The sequence below is a fragment of the Tachysurus fulvidraco genome, chromosome 14 (assembly GCF_022655615.1).
Source record: "Tachysurus fulvidraco isolate hzauxx_2018 chromosome 14, HZAU_PFXX_2.0, whole genome shotgun sequence".
In the NCBI taxonomy this organism is placed as follows: domain Eukaryota; kingdom Metazoa; phylum Chordata; class Actinopteri; order Siluriformes; family Bagridae; genus Tachysurus; species Tachysurus fulvidraco.
In genome coordinates, this window is record NC_062531.1 from 20,507,438 (window position 1) to 20,530,135 (window position 22,698).

The 22,698-nt window shown below is 38.0% G+C and overlaps 1 protein-coding gene across 5 annotated transcripts in view; it reads right to left on the bottom strand.

Annotated features, from left to right (window-relative positions):
* The window catches only part of plch2a (phospholipase C, eta 2a), a 124,904-nt gene that overhangs the window by 59,004 nt on the left and 43,202 nt on the right, over positions 1-22,698 (bottom strand). The window contains exon 1 of one of the 5 annotated variants that reach the window (XM_027167197.2): positions 3,052-3,550. The exons of the other annotated variants lie outside the window; for them this stretch is intronic. Coding sequence (XP_027022998.2) covers positions 3,052-3,178 — 127 coding nt within the window. The 5' untranslated portion in view covers positions 3,179-3,550. Of the gene's footprint in view, positions 1-3,051; positions 3,551-22,698 lie in introns of those variants that run through there. 5 annotated transcript variants of the gene reach the window in all.

A 22,698-nucleotide genomic window follows, 5' to 3' on the forward strand; every position in this document is an offset into this window, starting at 1 on the left:
TCATTTTATCATCAGAAAATAATTTGACAAGGACAGGTTTTGAAAGACAGTGCCGGCTCAGTCCTGATGTGTTGCAGAAGACCTTACTGAAGACTAAGAGCAATCTGTTCAAAAAAGAATAAGTTTTAAAACATTCTATCAGTTTCTATAGCTAAAGAATCGACCTTTACTGCTGCTGCTTGAGTCTAACAGCCCTGAATGTATTCCTGTATAAAAAAATAGCTCTGGTGGTACAATATAACGGTATCACACCGTACACACTTTTCTTTCTGCGGTTAAATGTTATTTTGGCAGATTTGTACCTGAGATAGAATATTTGCACTCTTACTCCTTACAGTTTTACAGAGTACAGTGAACATACTAGAACGGGTTTGTGCTCTGTGGATTTTTAATCCAAGCACATTTCTCTCTTTTTTGACAGAAATGTTTTATTCTGATTGCACTATACAGTAGCTATGACTAAGCTGTACCATAAAACTGACTAAAGCTGAAATATTGTTGCGATTACAAAACCGATCAAATCTGCGGACACTTCCATTCACTGCAGAAAATGATTCATCGTCATTGTATGAGGAAAAAAAAGGGAGAAAAAACGGGTCAAAAGCAGTCTCAAATGCAGTATTAACGATTATTTGCCGTCTGAATAACGTCTTAAAGCCGCTGTGTCACAGTTTGAAGTGTCTGAGCTGAAGGTTCCTCACGTTGCAGGAGGCCACTCGAAAATAAAGAATTACATCAAATACAATGCAGTGCTCGGGAAATAATAGTGAGGGTGGTGTAATCGGAATTATACTGTGGTGAAGGTGCCCGAGGTTGAATCTGGAAACATGTCAAAGCATATGGTGTCAGGAAGTGGACAAGAGAGCAGGGGGAAATGCCTATCATGAAGGAGAGGGTGATGCTGTTTAAGTTTTCTTGGACTTTTTAGGGAAGTGGACATACTGTACTGTAGGAGAGAATTATTCTCAAGTGTATTTCTGTTGGTTTATGAGGACAAATTGTGACCATAATAATTGGATATATCAGGAGTTGGAAAGTGTGAGGATGTTTGTTTTGTTCTTGCGAGACGAAATGTGCTTTACAAAATGTACAAAGAAAAGCCCATTGATGAGTTAAAAGATGTATTAAGTCGGAGTTTAACATTAACTATTGACTGATCTGCATTAACTGAGTTTATCTTCTGGTTCTGTTAGTAACAGTAACATTCACCCAAACTCCAATTTTCAGCACCGCAGGTCACTGGAACACAAACCATCCAGACTCACAATCAGGAAATATTCATCAGATTCATATTCATTTATTCATTCATTCATTTTCTACCGCTTATCCGAACTTCTCGGGTCACGGGGAGCCTGTGCCTATCTCAGACGTCATCGGGCATCGAGGCAGGATACACCCTGGACGGAGTGCCAACCCATTGCAGGGCACACACACTCTCATTCACTCACACACTCACACACTCCGGACAATTTTCCAGAGATGCCAATCAACCTACCATGCATGTCTTTGGACCGGGGGAGGAAACCCAAGTACCCGGAGGAAACCCCCGAGGCACAGGGAGAACATGCAAACTCCATACACACAAGGTGAAGACGGGAATCGAACCCCCAACCCTAGAGGAATGAGGCAAACGTGCTAACCACTAAGCCACCGTCTCCCCAACCCCCCCGAACCCGAAACCATCAAATCCTGTATCTGCAGACTGCAAATCTGAGCAGAGCATCATAAGAAACTTATACCTCCTTTAATAGGTGGGCAGTCTCACCATCACTTAGTTCTCTTAAAACACAGGAGTTACAGCAGCGATAAGAAAATCACATCAATACCCTTTTTTATTTAACCGGCTGATGGCAGGATTTAATGCCCGACATGACTGGGAAGTCTTGTCCGGCGCTGCTGCTTCTGAAAATAAAATGTGCATCAGTCATGCCCAAGCACTCTTAAATTTAAGAACGAAGGATCAGAATGATATAATAGACCTTTCACCATGGATGTGGACGTCATACAGGTCTGTATTTGCCACTTTGAACAAATTGGTGTTAATCCACAACAGTCAACATGTTACAAAAGATTCTTAGCCTGTACACTAACCTGTTGTGTAAAGCTCTATAAGACACATTCGGTAATAAAAAAAAAAACACCTCACATTCGGTGATTAGTCTAATTACAGATGACTTTTCTTTTTTCCTACAGTGCTCTGATTCTCTTTGGTGTTTTTACATTTTTTTTAAGCTTAACTTCAAACAACAAACGTATTAACAATATATCTATACTATTTATTTGTTCATGTTTAAATCATTTATTTTCATGCCTTTAAATACAAAAGAAACATTAGTCTGAGATAAATACAAATATTTTGGATATTTACTCGAGCCAGTGATTTTTATTATTCCTAAAATTTTCGGACACATTTGCACTAAAACTGTCAGTAAATTCAATCTGACTTGTTTAAGGCGGTGAGTAAGCAGTCAAACAGGCTAATAGCTGTTGCTAAATAAAATAATTAATATTATAGATTTACAGTTTGAACTCCATGATTTTGAATAAAATCAAACTAGAATCTTTAAACTTTAAATTTTCCAGTAATTGCTTTTGCATGAAAACATATTTTTCATATTTTTAATCCAAATACTTAATTAAAACCTCCTTCTCCTTCTTCTTCAAGCAGAGTGCATTCTAGTTCTATAGGAAACTCCTTTAATAACTACTTTAACGAGCAGCCTGTCTCACTCACACTCCGAGTGGGATGGTGTTAAGCTTCCATCCGCAAACAAAGCCAACACAATACTTTCTCCTCCGCACTGTATACACAACAGCTCTATTGCACACAACACCATCAAACAAGGAGACAAATAAGAGAAGCACAGCAATGCCAGTAGGAAAAACAAATGCTATATATATATATATATGTCTATAGAGTGGATGTCTAGTGGATAATATTCTAAGCAACTGAACTCTCCTACAGTCAACAATCCACCTTGTCCTTTCTCTTTACTTTAGTCTCTTTATTTTCTTTTGATGATGTGTCCAAAAAATGTCAAGTATGCTTACCTTCCTCTTGGCTGAGACTCCTAATATTACCAAAATCCTCCATATTCCAGGAAGAAGTCTCTCCATGTGCTAGTGGGAGGGGGATGGAGGTGCATGGCACTCCAGAGCCACTATAATGGGAGCGCATCTCCGAGATGAACAGATGAGTGGCTGTGTGGAGCGGTGGAGAGTCATGTCAAAGCTGAGCCACCTGGGTTACAGCAACTAATACCTTTTTATTTTGTCCTTCCTTCCTTCATTCAGTTCTTGTTGATTTTCTTCCTCTTTCTCTGCTTCTTGCTTTTCAGGCTCTGGGTGTCTCTTGTTCTATTTCTCTCTCTCTCTCTCTCTCTCTCTCTCTCTCTCTCTCTCTCTCTCTCTCTCTCTCTCTCTCTCTCTCTCTCTCGATCTATCTCTCTCACTGTCTCTTTCTCTGATGTGTCCACACTCTAGGGAAAGCTTTGCATCCACGTGTGCAATTGGCTGCTTATTTTTTCTTTGCCATCAAGGGAGAGTTAGGAAGGGATAAGCTGAGAGAACTGAAAGTGAGCAGAGATGAGTAGGGGAAAGAGAGAGAGAGAGAGAGAGAGAGAGAGAGAGAGAGAGAGAGAGAGAGAGAGAGAGAGAGAGAAAGAGAGAGAGAGAGAATGGAAAGCATGGGTACATTTGTGTGAGTCTAAACAAGGGCTGTCTTTCATGTTTTATTCAGACTTATCTTGCTTATAGGGGAGTGAATGGGTGTGCCAGTGCCTCTGGAAGAATCTGCCAAAGTGCACTAGTGTGTTTGTGTGTGTGTGTGTGTGTGTGTGTGTGTGTGTGTGTGTGTGTGTGTGTGTGTGTGTGTGTGTGTGTGTGTGTGTGTGTGTGTGTGTGTGTGTGTGTGTGTCTCTGTGTGTGTCTGTGTGTGTAATGACTTCGAGATTTAACTGAGAGCCTATAAGAAGAAAAATCGCTCTGATATGAGCTGGGAATATCCCCAATATCCTCAATGGATTTGCAATAAAAGCACTTCCATATGCTGAAGCAGTCTGACGAGTGTTAATGTACCTTTCCATTGTGTGCTAAACACAGCAGCATGCAGTGCATTAGCTTCCCTTAGAAAAAAAAAAAGCTTTTAGCCGTGGTAATAGTAAAAGATAAAAAATAATGCCATTATAGAAAAAAGGTAGGTCCAAAATAAAAAACGTCAGTTGTTTTTAGGTTGAGAAGGAACTGGGAGATAAATCACTGTCCTCTGAAACATGTGTAACTGATTTGTGTCAATTAACCAGGAACAGATTAAACGTCAGCATCCCAAGTCATCTTTTATTGCTGTAGATTCCATCGACAGGATCTAAATTTGGAGCTCCGCAAACAGGCTCCCAGTTGGCGAGGCACGCTAATCTCAGCCCTCGTTCTGATACCGAGCGAGACGGACGGACTCTGAGCCTGGAGAATTCTACGAATTGTAATGGAGGAAAGCGACAGCTCGGGAACTGTCCAGGGTTCTGAAGCAGCCTCAGGGAACCTCCTTCGGATCAAAGAAAGTAGGTCAGAGGAGACAGATGAGAAGAAAGGTGCAGGATGTGCAAGGTGCTGTCCTGAATACAGACAGGTTTTTATGATTTATATCATACCATAATCTTTTAAAATAATAGACAGCAATGAAGTTCTTAAAAAGGGATGGACTGCAGTTATATATAGCAAAACAAAAAAAAAACAGGAGAAATGAAATGCAAACTGAACAACGTGTACTGAACGCACACGCACACACACAGACACACACACACACACACACACACACACACACACACACACGGCACTTCCATACGCCAACACAAAGAAAATGAGAGTAATAATGCATAAATGCAACTGAGTATGCTGAGTTAGGTGTAATTAATTCAAAATTAGATTTCTTTTGCTGAATTGTGATAGAAGGGTTTCTTTATCAGCTCCTTGTATAGTGAAATAAAAAAGAGATCTGAAGAAAAGGAAAGCATCATAAAGACCTTCACTGTACTGTATCACTCTCTTAATTTATTAGGAACCTCAACGTGCCATTTGATACAAGACTCTGGTCTGTGAAGAAGCTGTAGAGGCGTTAGCTCTGCAGGGAATCTGCACAGCTTTGACAGTTCCACCACAGATAAAGGAAGGTAAGGTGTCAGTGAGAGGAAAAAAAGGAGCTGATAATCCAGGTGAATGGCAGGGTTCTGATAGAACAGATTGGGTTGTGATTAAAGATGTAACCAATGGTGTAACACAAAGATCAGCCAGACTGTTATCTCTAGGTCTCTTGAACACGGACTTGACGGCACCTTCTGTAGGTTCAGACCACACAAGCCATTTTTGTAGGGCAAATTGATACGTGTTTGTACATCACAAAGAAAAATCTATCATGTTCTCTTCCTGCTTCCAAAATTGAATATTGTCTCAATGTCCAATGGCTCATCATAAATCATCACATAAATTGAGCTTGCCTTTCGTTGCCTGACCCGAAAAGACCTTCACTTTAATAGAATGTGCTTTCTGAGTTATCTGCTCTCCAAGAATCTTTGATTGATATTTTCACTAAACAAAGAAAATAAAAAAAAAAACAGCAATGTTTGTTTGTTTATTTATTTATTTATTTGTTGGAACAATGCTCTGCCACTACTGGATTCCCATATTAATCAGGTGTTTTGCTGCTGGTGTGTGCATAGCACGCAGTCTGGAGTTCCTCCATCTGGCAAGGATTGAAGTGACAACATTAACAATGCTGTTGGCACATGCTGTTGTAGGAAGGAGCCCCTGCTTGAGATTCCCTTGGTGTCTCTGAGTTTCAATTTATTGTAACGCTACGATTACCTCATGGTTTAATTCGATTTAAAATGTTGTATCGATGTTCTGAAAACTATGGATTAAATCATGCACGTAATTTTAATATCATTACTATATCATCATCTCTGGACTGTCTACAAACCATCTAGAAATTTTTATCAGGTTACTATCATCGAACAGCCTGTACACTAATTCTAAACAATACACTATTCTGGTCAAAACTTTGTGGAAGATCTGAAGATCACATCCATATGTTATTTTGAAAATCTCATGCCAGATCGAGTCCCTTCTTTGCTGTTATAGTACACTCGACTCTTCTGGGAAGTATTTCCACTAGAGTTTGGCATATGGCTGTGGGGATTTGTGTTCATTAATAAGGTCAGGTGCTGATGTTGTGGAGGAAGTCTTGGGTGTAGTCGATGTGATTCATTCGTTCGACAATATCTCAAATTCCTAATGCTTCACACAAATAAAATTTAGGAGAAAGGATAGGATTATGGACAGGTCTAGTGGATGTACATTTTCATTCAAATGAATTAGAATAAAACCCAATAATGTCTTTGTGCAGATTTACTGACAGAACCAGGGCAGTTCCACCCGGAGGGCAGATCGGTAATCAGACACGTGAATAAAGCACAGGGCCAGGTGATGTTAAAAGAGGCTGCAGCATGCAGTGGCAATGGCCTGACAGAGACATGACATGCTATCACAAATTTCTCCATTCACACACGCACACACACGCACACACACACACGCGTGCACACACACGCGTGCACACACACACACACACACACACACACACACACACACACACACACACACACACACACACACACACACACAAACACACACACGCACACACAGAAGAAATACACAGAATTATCTTTTTTTGCAAATGTTATTAATCTCAAACTCTTTAGAAATCGATATATCCATTTGTATGCATTCAACCATCAAAAGATTCTAATCAGCAGCTCTCAGGTCCCTGTATTGCATTCGGAAGAGTTTCTTTTGTGAAATGTGAATAATACTATTTTGGAATTTAAAAGTGCTCTGCTAAATTGGTGTCTACTTGGTATATTTTGTATTCTGTCTTTGTGCATTGAAAGAATCTCTGAACTTGTAGACAGTTTAAATCTAGTCTACAAGTTCATCCGTGTCTCACTGCTTCGATACGTTCAGCCAGGAAAGAAAGTAAAGGAATGACTTAATTGTTATTACGTTTGTAGGTCACGGAATTAACCCAAAATAGTATGGAGTATATCCATAAATAAAGGGTAAAGCAAATAATAAATAATGTTAATTAACAATGTGGATGTTGTAAGTAAGCAGGTAATAAATAATGAACAAAAAATAGTGCAATAAAATATATACGTATAGTACCTGTATTGAACGATGTTAGTAAATTAGGAAAGTAAATAATGGAGAATAAATCCAAATAAGAGCTTGGTAATAAAGTCTAATGAAGTCGTGGAGTAAGTAAGGTCTTTGTTAATAAGACCTGAATTATGGTAGGTGTGTAATGCTGTTAAATCATGGAGTATGAATGTGGTGGTGTATGTGATTAACTTATGGATAAAGTAAGATAAGTAGGAAACATAATGTAAGAAATGGAGTACAAAAATATACAGAAAAAGTAATTCAATGTTATTAGTAAATGATGGAGTAAGGAATGGAGTATAAAAGTAAGAAATAGAGTCTATAAGTAAGTAATGGGGTAAGCAATGTGTAACGAGTCTGTCTGTGTTTTCCCTTGTGTCTGTCTGTTGTCATTCCCTGATGTAAATTGTTGACCCCGCCCACCTATTTGTTACCACGGACATTTAATTGCATTCAATCTCTTCCCCAGGTGTTTTGTCTTAGTCCTTGTCTGTCTCCATCTTGTGATTGGTTCTCGTTCACTATATGTACTCTGTTTTGTTCACTTCCCGATTGTGAGTCATTGTTTAGTGTTTAGTATGTTGTCTGTTTATGTCTCTGTTCCTGTTCCCTGTCCTGCTCAGTGTTCTGATCTGTTTTGCCTGCTTGTTCATTGTTTGTTTCCTGTTTTTGCGTATTAAAATAGTAACTGCACATGGATCCGCATTCGCCTGTGTCAATCCGTGACACACTGGATGCAGTTAGTCTAGTGAATGATGGAATATTAAAGTAAAAATTGGTGAGAATGTGTAAAAGAGTAATGATGCGAACCGCATGTAAAAAGTAGTAAAGTAGTTGAAGTATTTACGGAGTAAGCAACAGAGTATGGAGAAAGTATGGAATGGAAAATGTCAATAAGACATGAGTGGTGCAAGTAGGTGAGTAATGAAGAGCTAAATAAATAAGTGAGGCGCGAGTAGGAAAGTGGTGGATTATGAAGCGTATGGAGGTAAGTAATGAAGCAATGGAGCCAATATGCCTTTAAAGCAATAAAATCATGAATTATGTAAGTGGGGTGTGAAAAAAGAATTTTTGGAATTAAGTAAAGATTTGTGTCATATGATATATCCCTTTCCTTTTATGTCCTGTATTTCCAATTTCTTTCCTTTCCAAGTTGCTTTAGATCAAATCGTCTGCTACATGAAGAAATCTAAACGTAAAACTAGGAGCTAAGTTAATAGAAGACCTAAATAAAGGAGTCATCAGTAGAGATGCCGGTATGTCATAAACAGCTTCATCTAATGTAAATTGGGTAAATATTTGATTGGTGTATAATTTTTATTATAGCAGGGTTAAAGAAAGAATAAAAGAAGAAGCGTTTAGACAGCTGCGTCTGATTTGATATTGGTGCTGGACATCTTCGGGATGAGAGAAAGAGAGAGATACACAGAGACTCAACCCTGTCTACTTTCTGCCTAATAGGGCTTTCTGGATGATAAATGGGCAACAAAAAATGAAATCCAAAGAGAAAAAGTGCAAGACAAATGGAAAAAAAGTGAGAATGTAGTTTATAACTGAGAGAAAATAAGGTCGGTTTATACATGATATGGCACTGGGTTCACTTGGGTCTACACGGACAAATTGACGGCACTACAGCAGACACTATCAATAAAATACACATAAAACTTTATCAATGAAGCCTAGTGGGATACTGATAGACCACGAAGATGACTGTGATACTATACTTTTGGAAAAGATACATAGAATTTGTTCATGAGATTGTCTGTCTGCTGTTTTCTTGTTTATTTTGTATTTCTATTTTTAACGCAGGTACCATTAAAGGTTCAGCAACGAACCTTGTCGTGATTGATTATACTGCAGTGTTGTTGAATTCTTGTCTGTGTATGATGGATGCTCAACATAAAGTACAAGAAATACTGTATCATCCTTGAATTAAGAAAATGGTTATTTAATAATAAAGGAAGGAGTCTCCACTGTCCGTGCTTGTAATTCCAGTTATAAAGGTCTGATTTTCTACCACAGGCGGTCTGCAGGCCAACCGAGATTGTGCTTTGAGAAAGCTTTGGAGAAAGCTGCATTGTTTGGGTTTGTTTGTTTTTAACAAAAAGATAAGAAAAGAATTGAGGTGATGGAAGGCTGATGATTGTACCTGCCATAATGTGTGATAATAGTGAAAATTATAAATCACAATAATAACTAGATTTATAAAGTTCGTCGTGACAAACTTTGATGTTGGCTTTGACGAGGTAAGTATTCGCAAAGGCCGATGCTTTTTAGAGGCAACTGGACATAAGGGTCAGTGTTACTTTTGGAGGCAAGTGGACATAAAACTTGTGAAATCTAGTGGAGCGTTAGGGTGCCAAAACATTTGGAGGCAAGTGGAGACGAGCATGTGTCGTCATCCGAAAACCTGTGACGCAATTCCCCTCCTTGGGCTGAGTGCTTTGATACAGTATGTCACATGTCCATGTTGTAAAAAGTTTTTTGATTTTGCATATTTTGGGGGCGGGGCCATTGCACAACCGAAAGGCCAGTTGGTACACCAATTTAAAACTTTGTTCAGAGTATCACTAAAGGAGCTGGCTGAGTTTGGTGTAGTTCGAAAGCTTGCCAAGTTATAAACCTCCAAAGTTTATAATGGGAGTCTATGGGAAAAAGGCCAATTTGAGACCCGGTACCTGAAGTACTGGTACTCGGATCGCTTAGAAAAGTAATAGCAATAAACTTCAGACCAGCGTCTACAACATATCCGAATTTGGTTCATGTGGCTCGAAAACTCTAGGAGGAGTTACTCTTGATAAATTTTAGTCTAAGCTTAATTAGGAAAACAGAATGTTGGCTTCTACAAAGCCAACATGATTATAATAGGCACGGTGGCTTAGTGGTAAGCACGTTTGCCTCACACCTCCAGGGTTGTGGGTTCGATTCCCACCTCTGCCTTGTGTGTGTGGAGTTTGCATGTTCTCCCCGTGCCTCGGGGGTTTCCTCCGGGTACTCCGGTTTCCTCCCCCGGTCCAAAGACATGCACGGTAGGTTGATTGGAATCTCTGGAAAATTGTCCGTAGTGTGTGAGTGTGTGAGTGAATGAGAGCGTGTGTGTGTGCCCTGTGATGGGTTGGCACTCCGTCCAGGGTGTATCCTGCCTTGATGCCCGATGACTCCTGAGATAGGCACAGGCTCCCTGTGACCCAGGGTAATTCGGATAAGCGGTAGAAAATGAGTGAATGAATGAATAATAATTATAAAACAGTTTATAATCACACCCTCCAGTGTCACCCAAATGAGGATGAGGTTCCTTTTTGAGTCTGGTTCCTCTCAAGGTTTCTTCACATGATTCACCTCAGGCTTGCTCATTAGGGATAAATAAAAACACATTTAAATGTAAGTCTAATATTAATATTGAAATGATGTATAATATTTATCTTTGTATTAATATGTACTATAGATGTACTATATTTCTTATGTTCTCCTATAAAGCTGCTTTGAAAATTGCTATACAAATAAAATGAAATTGTATTGAATATAGGAACCACCTTGTTCTGCAAACTTTCCACATCATTAAAAATAACTATGAATGGGTAAAAACTCTATAATTAAGAAATATATAGAAATGTACTGTCAGATTGCTGTGGTGTAAAATAAATAAAAAATGTCATTTCAGTCTGCATCACATCACACTGCTGCTGATCTTCCTGAGTTTCCTAAAACACTAAACCCCTAAATCTTTTATTCCTAAAATAAGTAGACTCTTTTTGTACTCCTGAGACCGACATGTCCCAAAAGTGACCCAGAGTTGAGCACTGACCTCAATTTAAGTCTTAATTACACACATTAGATACTAACGAGAGCAAGAGTCGAGCAGTGCATATAATTTTCCATTGATGCGTTCAACATTTCAGTTATCGAACTGACAAATCCAACAACATGAAAAGCAAATCTTCGATACACTCCGGACACAACAACACAAGGAAGTTAATCCTGTTCGGCATGCACCTGATCCGTGTACAAAGCTGTGTGTGCAATTTAAACCAAACTAACAGGGCATACTTATGTGGCCCATTCTTATCCAGGGAAAAGCTTATGTAACCCAACTCAATAGATGTGTCTCTTTACATAATACACAGAAGGGAGCACTCAAAAGGCACTAGGAACTCAGAGGAATGAAAGAAACACAATACTCAACCTTTCAACACCTGCAAAATGGCTTTGCTTTGGACATTGCTGATACATTTGTTTTATCCATGTACTGTACTGTAAGCATGTCTACATGCTCTGCTCTTTTCTTAGCAATCACTGATAAATTTAATAAGGAAATCTATGATTTTTGTATAAATCTGTCAATACTGATGCAACATTATTTATTTTACTGTGAAATCTATTAATGAAGGGATCATTTCAAACTTTACTCACTCACTCATTGTCTACCGCTTTATCCGAACTACCTCGTGTCACGGGGAGCCTGTGCCTATCTCAGGAGTCATCGGGCATCAAGGCAGGATACACCCTGGACAGAGTGCCAACCCATCGCAGGGCACACACACACTCTCATTCACTCACACACTCACACACTACGGACAATTTTCCAGAGATGCCAATCAACCTACCATGCATGTCTTTGGACCAGGGGAGGAAACCGGAGTACCCGGAGGAAACCCCCGAGGCACGGGGAGAACATGCAAACTCCACACACACAAGGCAGAGGCGGGAATCGAACCCCGACCCTGGAGGTGTGAGGCGAACATGCTAACCACTAAGCCACCGTGCCCTCAAACTTTATCTTTTGCCTAATAACACTATTAATCACAAAATTAAAATAACGTTTAAAAATTATTCCAGTGTAGGCCTATTTAGGAAAGATGTTGTTTGCTATATTCAAATATTCTGCTATTAATTACCTTAGATAGTGTCATAGCTTAAGCCAAGTATTATTTACTTAGTAACAGGAAATGCACTTCAAATATTCATCTGCAGAAGGTGACTTACACCGGCGTAGAGTGCAACGATAATGGAAACCTACGTTTTCGGGTTTTATAAGACTAGACGTGCATAAACCAACTGCTTACAACTTTGTAAATGCTAATAAATGCTCTTAAACTGATATCGCCAGACTAGCCATTAGCACTGGCTCTAGGGATTCTTCAGTTTAAATCAGTACTCCTTCCATTTAACAACATGAACCAAGCAAAAAGCACTGGTCACAGCCTAGTTGTGTATTGTTGCTGATTATGTGCATCCCTTTATGGCCACAATTTATCATCTTCTAATTACAGCCTCAAGCTGGATTCATGATCAAGACAACAAGTTCAATGTTCTTCATTGTCCTTCCTAATCACCAGAACTCCTATAGAAAACCTTTGGAATTTGGTAGAACAAGAGATTCACAGCTGGAAAGTGAAAAAATGTCCAGGTTTATATTAAAATAACATTCCTTTTTCATTTTTGTAGTAATTAATACTGGGACATTTCCAAATGTGTGTTATGCTTTAGACAGGAGGAAGCATTTCTTTTGCCAATTCGAGAATTTTATAACAGTCAGAGAAAAACCTTTTTAAGACTTTTTTTTTCTTCATCAAGCTACAATTTTAGCTGCAATTTTTTTAATTCTTTTTTTTTTTTTTTTTTTTTAGACTTAAAAAACCCTGAAATTTCCTGTACAAGTAATTAACTACAGTTTTTAACACTGTATTATAGCCTTGGTGGCAATTCCAACAAGATCAATAGATACTAAACCAAATCTCATGAAAAAATCCCAAATTACAAATGAACAATTTGAACAAAGTGTGATATAGTTGGATTTTGTTTCTTTTAAATTCCTTAGACCATTATCCATATACAGAAATGTCTTGTGTATGGGTTAAGCTGAGTTTTACAGCGGCACATTTGGAGTATGCAAATTACTTTTTTGGGGCAATTTAGCCTTTTTGTTGTTGCCTGGAGGTTTTTTAAAGCACAACTTTCATATCATAAGCTTTTCAAGTGAAAAATAAAAACAATCACAATCACATTAACTGATAAAGCATATGCATGAAACTGTAATCAGTGAAAGCAAAAGATATTTAATACGTTAGAACATTTAATATATTGAATTTGGTTGTGGTGACAAGTCCTTTTGATTGTCACAAACTAACTGCAGTTATTGACCACAAACATCTAGACATGTTAAGGAACATGGGTAGGTATGAAGTGTGTAGGAAGTACAATAACATATATACTGAAGTGCTGTTGCGGTCCTGGTTTTTTTGTATATGCAAAAGATCTATAAAAAAAGTGAGGAAACTTAAATGAGGTCTGGTTTAATCACCTGAATTTCCTTGGTGTAATTCCTTGTTTGGAGTTTCCTTTCTTCTTCCATTTTGACTTTTGCTCATTGTCACAGTGTGTGTTTTCATCCAACTGCTCCTGGGCCTCATTACCATTATGGTCTCACCTCTGGCCCCAGGGCAATATTTCCAACTCTGACAGAGGTGAGAAGTAATTGAAACTCTGGGGGATGTTCAAGATCATTTTCTCTCTCTGTCTCTCATAACACACAAACAGTACATTTGGGATACCGAAGAGAAGAAAACACACTGCTTCTTGGATACTGGGGAATTTTTCTTTTTTCAGCTCAGTCCTATTCCTCGTTTGTCTTCATCAACTTCTCATTAGAAACCGCTGATTACGCTTTCAGAAGAGAAGGAAATAAACAACATGCTACCCTGGCTAACAGTCAATTACTGCCCTGAGAATGAGTTAGTTTGATTATGTGATATGAGGGCTGCAAGCTTACACACATTATTAAGAAATTAGCATTTTCTGCTGAAGTGTCCTTTAACGATACATTCATTGGGCATTAATTACACCTTTGACTATAGAGTCAAGGTTTTTTTGTTTTGAAAGTGAACACTCTTGTGATCAATCGGTTGTCTGATGGGTATTTGCCTTCCTTTTGCTTTCCTCAGCTACACCAGTCATAAATGTATTAATTGAATGAACACCATTGTACGCTGTAGTGTGTTAAAGCCTTTTCTCTGATCTTAAGAGATCTACCTAAGTCTTGCAGCAGTCATGTTATTATGGTCTGATATCAACGAGACCCTGATCCCTAAAAAACACCATGCACAAACTATAGAATTGGAGAATCCACTGATCTACTGGAGACAACCTGAGCAATATCTTTGGCTGTAAATTGACCCATCTCCAGCCACCACCCCTGCTCCAGAAGTGGTTGAGGTGCTGTTTCTGAGACATAACCTGGGTTAACTGTAGGTGCTCAGACCTTCCATGTTATGGGCTGGTCTGTGGAGCTTTTTGGTGGAATTTAGATCCAATTTGTGCTGACATAGGGGCTGATTTTGAAATCTGCTCAGAGTATAGAGTCAGTACAAGGCTTCAGCTTTTAGAGTGTTCAAGCAGTGGTCTTGCAACATTTGCTATGGTGGAGGCAAAACATGCTACGTGTATGTAGCCCCAGATGTAAAAGTCAGCTAGATGGTAAGGACAGTGGTTAAGACATTGGATTGCAGAGTGAAAGGTTGTAAGTTTAATCTTCAAGCAGTGGCCAAGTTGCTGAGCCAGGCCCTTAACCCTCAACTGCTCAACTACTCTATATTGCAAAGGAATAAGTGACTACTTGGATGGGGGAAACCATCCCTATTCTGTGTTTAAGCAAATCCAGCTGAGAAAGCAGGTTTAGCAGAGAACAAGATGAAATACATCAAGGGACCACTACACAGACCCACCAGGCTGAGTGGAAATAAGCAAAAGATATGGACTTGACCCAGATGAGAGAAGACAGAGAAAAAGAATGTAACCCAATTCCAGCCCCCTTATGTGCATTACCAAGCTAATTTAGCAGGCTCAGGTAAAGCACATGGGCTGGCAATGAAGACCCACTCAAGCATTTATGTAAGTATAATGCCAGTTTGTGCACAGATGGGCTGCCTGGCTGTTTACAAGATATGTGGATAATGACAAATGAATAAATTCAGCAGCTGTGGGTAAACAGTGAATAAATGTCATTTCAAATTTCTAACGGTACACAAAAAAAAATGCATGCCTAAGATTATAGCTGGTACTGCAGATGCTCATATCTATAAGAGTAACACTGAGATAAACAAGGTCATGAGAAGGAAGTGCATGCAAAAAATCTCTCTGTAAAACCCAGCCCCGAGGCATATCCCTTTAAGGACATGCCTTCTAGCTGGATATTTGCCTGAGTTGACTTTCTCTGAACTTAAGCCATGTGGAAGCCAGGCACTGTTTCACTCTCCCGGTGATCTCAGGCCTGAAATTGAACACGAGATGAAGAGTCGAGTCTCACTTTTCAGGGGAACTCTGGTGCACTCGCTTAACTCTTTTCTGAGGACAAGTGCTGCAAGAGTGAAATTCTTCCAGCAGTTGAATATAATCCCTGGCCTTGTTCTTATCAAGAATAACAAGAGAAGTGAAGCAAGATAGAGAGAGAAGCTTAATTAAGGCATGGCTGAATTTGCTGACAAAAGATGGAGAGGGTGGAAAAAAGGGGAGCGCATAGGAGATGGTGAGAAATAAAGTGTTTGGAGACTGATAAAAGTATTCAAATATGAATATATTTCAAATATTTCTAGAATTAAAATACTATATATTCTTAATATTAAATAAAATTATTTTTATTTACTATTAAATTGCTATAGGAAAAAATGTGCCTTTAAAACATGTGGGGTTTGAGATGTAATAAAAACAGAATTTCAGACAGATTTGTAATGTGTAAAAAAAAATTGTTTCATTTATGCATTTAAAAACTGGCTATAAGTATCAAAATAATTAATAACACTGAGAAGATCATAGTTTTGTGCTGAAAGCCTCTAGTATTCCTGAGTTGCTTCATTTTTAGCTTCATTCACATAAAATGGATATTATTGAGTTGTATTTATACTTCAGATCCTGAAACGATTTCCAAAACTGTAATTCACATGTTTTTCAAAAAATTTGACATGGCAAATTCAAAGCAAAGGAAAATAAAAGGCAAAATAAAATGAATGAACCTACTGCAGGAAAAAGGGAATAGGAAATCGGGAAACCAAATGTAATGTAGAATTGTGGCAGGTTTTTAGTATTTGTCTTATTTGATGTATTATTTAACACACACACACACACACACACACATATATATATATATATATATATATATATATATATATATATATATATATATATATATATATATATATATATATATATGAAATGTTAATTTCAAAGCAATCCAGTACACTTTGGATTGTTATGCCTAGATGTTATGTATAAATAGATTTTACTCTCTCTCATTTTTTATCTTCTTCTAGATAGATTCTTCCTCCTAAAGACATAAAAACACTGCTTAGTGATACATACAAACACTGCTTAGTTAAGGTCCCTCTGGCCTTCCTGCATGGCCGTCAGGCACCACTGTGTATTGTCAGTAATTGCTTACTCTCAGTGACACGAGGGCCAATTTACAGTCATACTGTACACATACACACACACACACACACACACACACACACACACACACACACACACACACACACACTTGTGTGTGCCTTTTCAGGAAATTAAGGACGGCATACATCTTGTTAGCATGCATCAATGTAAAAGAAACTGCTGATTCAATCAGCTGGAATTCAGTGGAGATAAAATGAGCTATATGTTACACTTGTGTTCCTGGATGCTTTATCCACATAAACTCCATGTAAAATGATTGAAAAACAAGATATTTACCGATTTTTGGAATGGTTTAGCAATCTAAAGATTTCACATTTTAATACTACTACTACTACTACTACTACTACTACTACTACTACTACTTCTATTAATAATAATAATAATAATAATAATAATAATAATAATAATAATAATAATAATAATAATAATAATAATAATAATAATAATAGCATGCTCTCTCCATGCTTCAGCGGTTTCCTCTGAGTACTCTGGTTTTATCCCTCCAGTCCACAGACATGCATGGTAGATTGATTAGCATCTCTAAATTGTTTGAAATATGTGTATGTGTGTGTGTGTGTGTGTGTGTGTGTGTGTGTGTGTGTGTGTGTGTGTGTGTGTGTGTGTGTGTGTGTGTGTGTGTGTGTGTGTGTGTGTGTGTGTGTGATTGGGACATGCATTGGGTTTGTACCCCCACCTTGTGCCCCAAGTGCCCTGGGATAGACTTTAAGTTCCCCACCACCTTGTTTAGGATAATCAGTACAGAAAGTGGATGGATGGATGGATGGATGGATGGATGGATGGATGGATGGATGGATGGATGGGTGGATGGATGGATGGATGGATGGATGGATGGATGGATGGATGGATGGATGGATGGATGGATGGATAAAAGTATAAGAGATTTGTCACAAATGATGTGTGAAGTGACAAAGCAACATTTTCAAAACCGAGGGACTTTAAGACATTAGATTTATGCATCATGTCAGTGTTGTTTATGCTCAATGTTATAAGCTGCTTCTGACTTGGTTCAGTAGTTAATCTTCAACGATCACTCGATCAGAGTCGCAGATTCCGAGTATCTCTCAAGAAAAAACTGTATACGAGGCAGAAATACACCCAGGATGAGATGCATTCATATGGGCTGATCATGTGAAACTCCAGATCCACAGTGACATAGAGGATCTCAGGACCAAGCTTACCCACCATGACACCTTTATATCTTTTAAAATCAGGTACATCCTTGTGCTATGTTCACATTGTAGCTGTTTTTAAATCTATACTACATTCTATATTTTATAGAAAATGCTGACCTGAGCATTGCTTCAATTGCTGCTTTATACAAAACTTCCAGCACCAGTTTCTAATTATACATAATTATAATAGTTTTAATTATTTTTAGCAGTGTAGAGTAGCCAGTGATTGACATAAGCAATACATAAGTGCAGTGGATTTTTAACTATTAATAAAAAGAGAAATATTATCAGCTTAAACAGTGATACAGTCATTACCATGGCAACCATTAGTAGGATCACCTACTGTGAATGTTGCAAGTGTTGTTACACGGTTGCTGCATCAGATTTTGCGAAGTCTTGCCTGCTTTACAATTGATAATTATGATCCGTTTCTTATTTCAAGGATTGCTATTTTGAATCTCAGGGCTGTATGTTGTGTTTGCTGTTAGTTCAGACTGAACATTCATCCCTGTCTCTTCATCTGTCTATCTTTCTCTAGCTCCAGACACAGCAGATCATGTAAAATGGTTGCCATGAATTATCTTGAGATCTGCTGCCAGCTGGTGTTTAAAGCCAACTGCTATACTCAGAGCATATTACCATATTACCGTATTACTTTCTAAAAATCATCTCCATGATTAAATAAATAGACCTTCTCATGATTAAACGGCAAAAAGAGGTGAGAGGAAAAACCTGGCAGACACACCATCAGATAATATGTCCATAATTACTGCAGATCCAGTAGGTCTTAAACGCGTAGCCTTTAATGGATCCACTGATAAAGGAGAAGTAATATTTTTTATCACATCCTAACAGCATAAACAAAACTATTAGAAGCGATTAAGGGGGCCAGGCACTGCAAAATCAACGAATTCAGCCACTTGTGTGTCACGGTTGACATAATACAATAAGACCTTGGTGATAAAGATAAAAATGAGCAAAATATTTAATATGCATTGTTGAACTTGACGAATCAAGACAATTTAAAAATGCAAATTTAACGTGAAGGCTGATGAAATATTTGCTGCAGTGCCGCATAAAACCTGTAAAGGTCCATCATGAATAAATCCGCATGAATAAACTTTTATAGACTTGTTCCACTAAGTCCCTTAAACTTGTTCCAGGATGTTTGATGGAAACATTAACTGTAACTCTTGAACTGAATCTGCATGTTTTTTTTTTATGTATATTGTTCTTCTGCCACATGATTGGCCGATTAGATCAACTACACAAATGTGCTGTTTCTAATAAAATGCACGAATGAGTCTAAGCGACATGATTAAAAGGATGTCAAACTTATAAAAGTCATCTAAATGTCAGCTGATGCCTGTTTGAATAAGCCTTCAGTAATGTTTAGGTATTAGAGGGATAGTAGTAGTCATGTAGCCCTATTAAACAGTACCATTAATAAAGTGCTATCGAATGATTTGATACCAAATTCCCATACTGTAAATCATGGGATCATGTTAGAAATAAACAACACACTAATCTGCAGTTCTTTGTGTATGTAGTATTATAACAACAACAACAACAACAAAAACGTCAATTTTTTTCTCATCTCTTCACAAAAATCATTATAACCTTGGCTAATTTATGTCAACAAGAAGTTGAAGAAATATTAAAAATATTTAGATGTTATTCACAAGAGATTGTCAGCTATAAATCTTGAGCTGAACAGCACATGGGATTATAATAAATACTGATTACATATTAATGCATTACGACATATGACTGAAGTTTTCCAACACAACCAGCGTCGACCGCTGCCGAGATCAAACGAGAAAGTGAAATATCTCGCTTTATTGCCTCATTGCTTCAGACACAGTTTCTCCTGCTGTCATCTGCAATTTTACATAACGCATTCTCACTGAGAAAGTGACTGAAACGTGGTCATTCTTTTTCCCTGATATATGTATGAATTAGATTTGAGAGATACACAGCAGCCAATGCATCACACAACACAGAAGAAGCTCACTCGGGATTGTGTAAGGAAACTGCAGTGCATTAATGTCCATACGGTCACGAGAGACTGTAAGTTTGGCTGATAAGGGGAAAAAAAAAAAGAAAAATCAATACAGCATTCAGTACGTGTCCATTCGGTGAATGAATAATGTAGCGATGGTGTGTTTAGCTTTTAAAGAGTTGAATATTTTTGAGACGAATCACTGGTGGGTTTCTAAATAAAATGCTCTGCCATCCTTTTTTCCCACAAAATCTATAGTTTGTTGCTGAATTTATAAAAATAATAATAATAATAATAATACTGCATGGCCATTACTTAGTAACACAAGGGAGTAAGATAGTTATTCTTCATCTTAATAAGACACAATACAAGTGTTAATGAGGAATAAGCATTGTCTTGTGTCCCCATACAGAAAGGCTTATGCAAACACATGAAAAACTAACATTTTCTTCTAGGTACAGTAAAAGGAAGTGTATAATTAAACTCTTTTAGTGTCTACACTGAGACCAACACAGACAAAGGAACTAAGCCATTTTACTTTACTATAGTCACGGCTTAGTTATCTCATTCTTCACTGTACTCAGAAAAAGCTAAGACTTGCTTATCTCATTTTTACACTTTACTAGGTCCTGGCTAATGTTTAGTTATCTCATTTTTTGCCAGGGCTTAGGCAGGGCAGTTTGATTATGGCCACAGTTTAGATATTTCGCTCTCTGACATTACTAACTTATGGTCACAGCTTAGTTATCTTACTCTCTCATGTTACTAGATCATTCTTTCTATTAACAAGTCATGGTCATAACTTAGTTATCTCGTTATTTCCCCTTACAAGTTCATGGCCAAAGATTAGTTATCTCATTGTTTCTATTAACTTGTCATGGTCATAACTTAGTTATCTATTTTTTTCTATTAACTACTCATGGTCACAACTTAGTTATCTTATTTTTTCTATTAACCACTCATGGTTATAAGTACGTTATCTTGTTATTACACCTTACAAGGTCATGGCCATTGATTAGATATCTCATTCTTTCACCTTTACTAGGTAATTATCATGGTTTACTCATCTAAGTTATATTACTTCACTAGGCTTGTGGCCCTGGCTTAGTTATTTTGATCTTTCACTTTACTAGACCATAGCCATGAAATAGTTATCTTATTACTTCACTTTACTAGACAATGGCCACAGCTTATTTATCTCATTCTTTGTCTTTACAATGTGCTAATGTTTATGGGTTAGTTATCTTAGGTTACTAGTTAATGGCCTCGGCTTAAATAAGTTGAACTTTTCCTTTACTTGGTCATGGCTTAACTATCTCGTTCTTTTGGCTTTACTTGGTCAAAGTCCTGGCTTATTTACCTCATTCCCGTGTGTTCTACAGTACATCGGAACCACATGAGACAAATAAATTCCTTCTGAGGATGTACGGAATGGACCCAGAGTTCAGCTGTGGCCATAAAGTCTCAACAATGTTAATCTGTATACTGATTAGACAACGTCCTCTTCTCGACAGCCCTTGCTGAGGGACCCTGCATAATTATAGACACGTTCTCACCTCACTTTCTACAATACAAACCCCCACTGACAGGGTGAAAGCTAATCTGTACAAGGACTCACTGTGCAATTTGAATTCCAGGCATAATTGCAATGCTAATAAGAAGTCATTTAAATATTGCAAATGGGAATACGGTTCCCATTATAATAGCAGGTGTGAAAAAGGCGGTTTCATTTTATTCTTAATGCTCCAAATGCACTTGTAAAGTCATTATCAACCACTTAGAATAGAATTCAATAAAATACATCAGACATTGTTAGAATTTCATATGACTGCAGTTATGCTCATACCAATAGGTGTGTGCTTTGGGCAAAATTCTCATGCCTACAAGCCCTCGGTTTAAATTCAACAAACTTAACGCTGTTCTTCGTTCATCTCAATACGTATCTGAGAGCAGATAATATATAGAATTAAGTTTTTTATTGATTGTTCCTTGAATTTGAATGAGTTTAATCCAAACCACAAAATGTCGTCTCACTGGAAGGTTCTAGATCCTGTAACCTTGATAAACAGCCAGAAAGTTTTTGTATTGAACAAGTTTACATAATAAGCCTAATATTCGAATCGTAACACAAATCTGCATTTATTTGCCAGTAAAGAAGCCCTTGGCTGTAGTAGAGATAGGAGTACAAAATGATGTGGAGAATTACAAGTTTTGTATAATAAAGGATTTTGCTGAACTGTGTGAAAAGTAATTTAGTAATTTCACTGCTGTTGTCTACTGTCACCCTCTTCCAGCGAGAGAGAGAGAGAGAGAGAGAGAGAGAGAGAGAGAGAGAGAGAGAGAGAGAGAGAGAGAGAGAGAGACAAAGAACGCAAGTTGCTTGTCTTCCCCGAAGTGCGATAAAGGAAACGTTGTGAACAACAACATGCCAAATGCAAGGCTTTTCCAATGACAGGAAATGAAATGTGTCAAATTGCCAGAGCTAGTTTGTCTCGAAGCAAAACATGTACAGTATTTTTCATGTAATGTATAAAAAATGACATGTTGTGATGCCACAACAACAACAAAACAACAGCGCGTACTCCTGGAGGCCAGGCCGCATCACCGTGGCTGGCATTTCATTCACTGCCAGACAAAAAGGAAGTGAGAGACAATTACTGCCGCATCGAGTCTCTTGCTCGCAGCCCTCAGGCTTGCACCTCGCCATGGCAGAACCTTCCTAATCTATAACACACCTCAGCACAATGTGCTTCATTTTCTCTCCAATTCACAGATGAAGAGTCAAGCTGCAGTTTACAGATACTGTATATAGACTGGTTTGACTTGATCTTACACAAATGGTAACACTACACA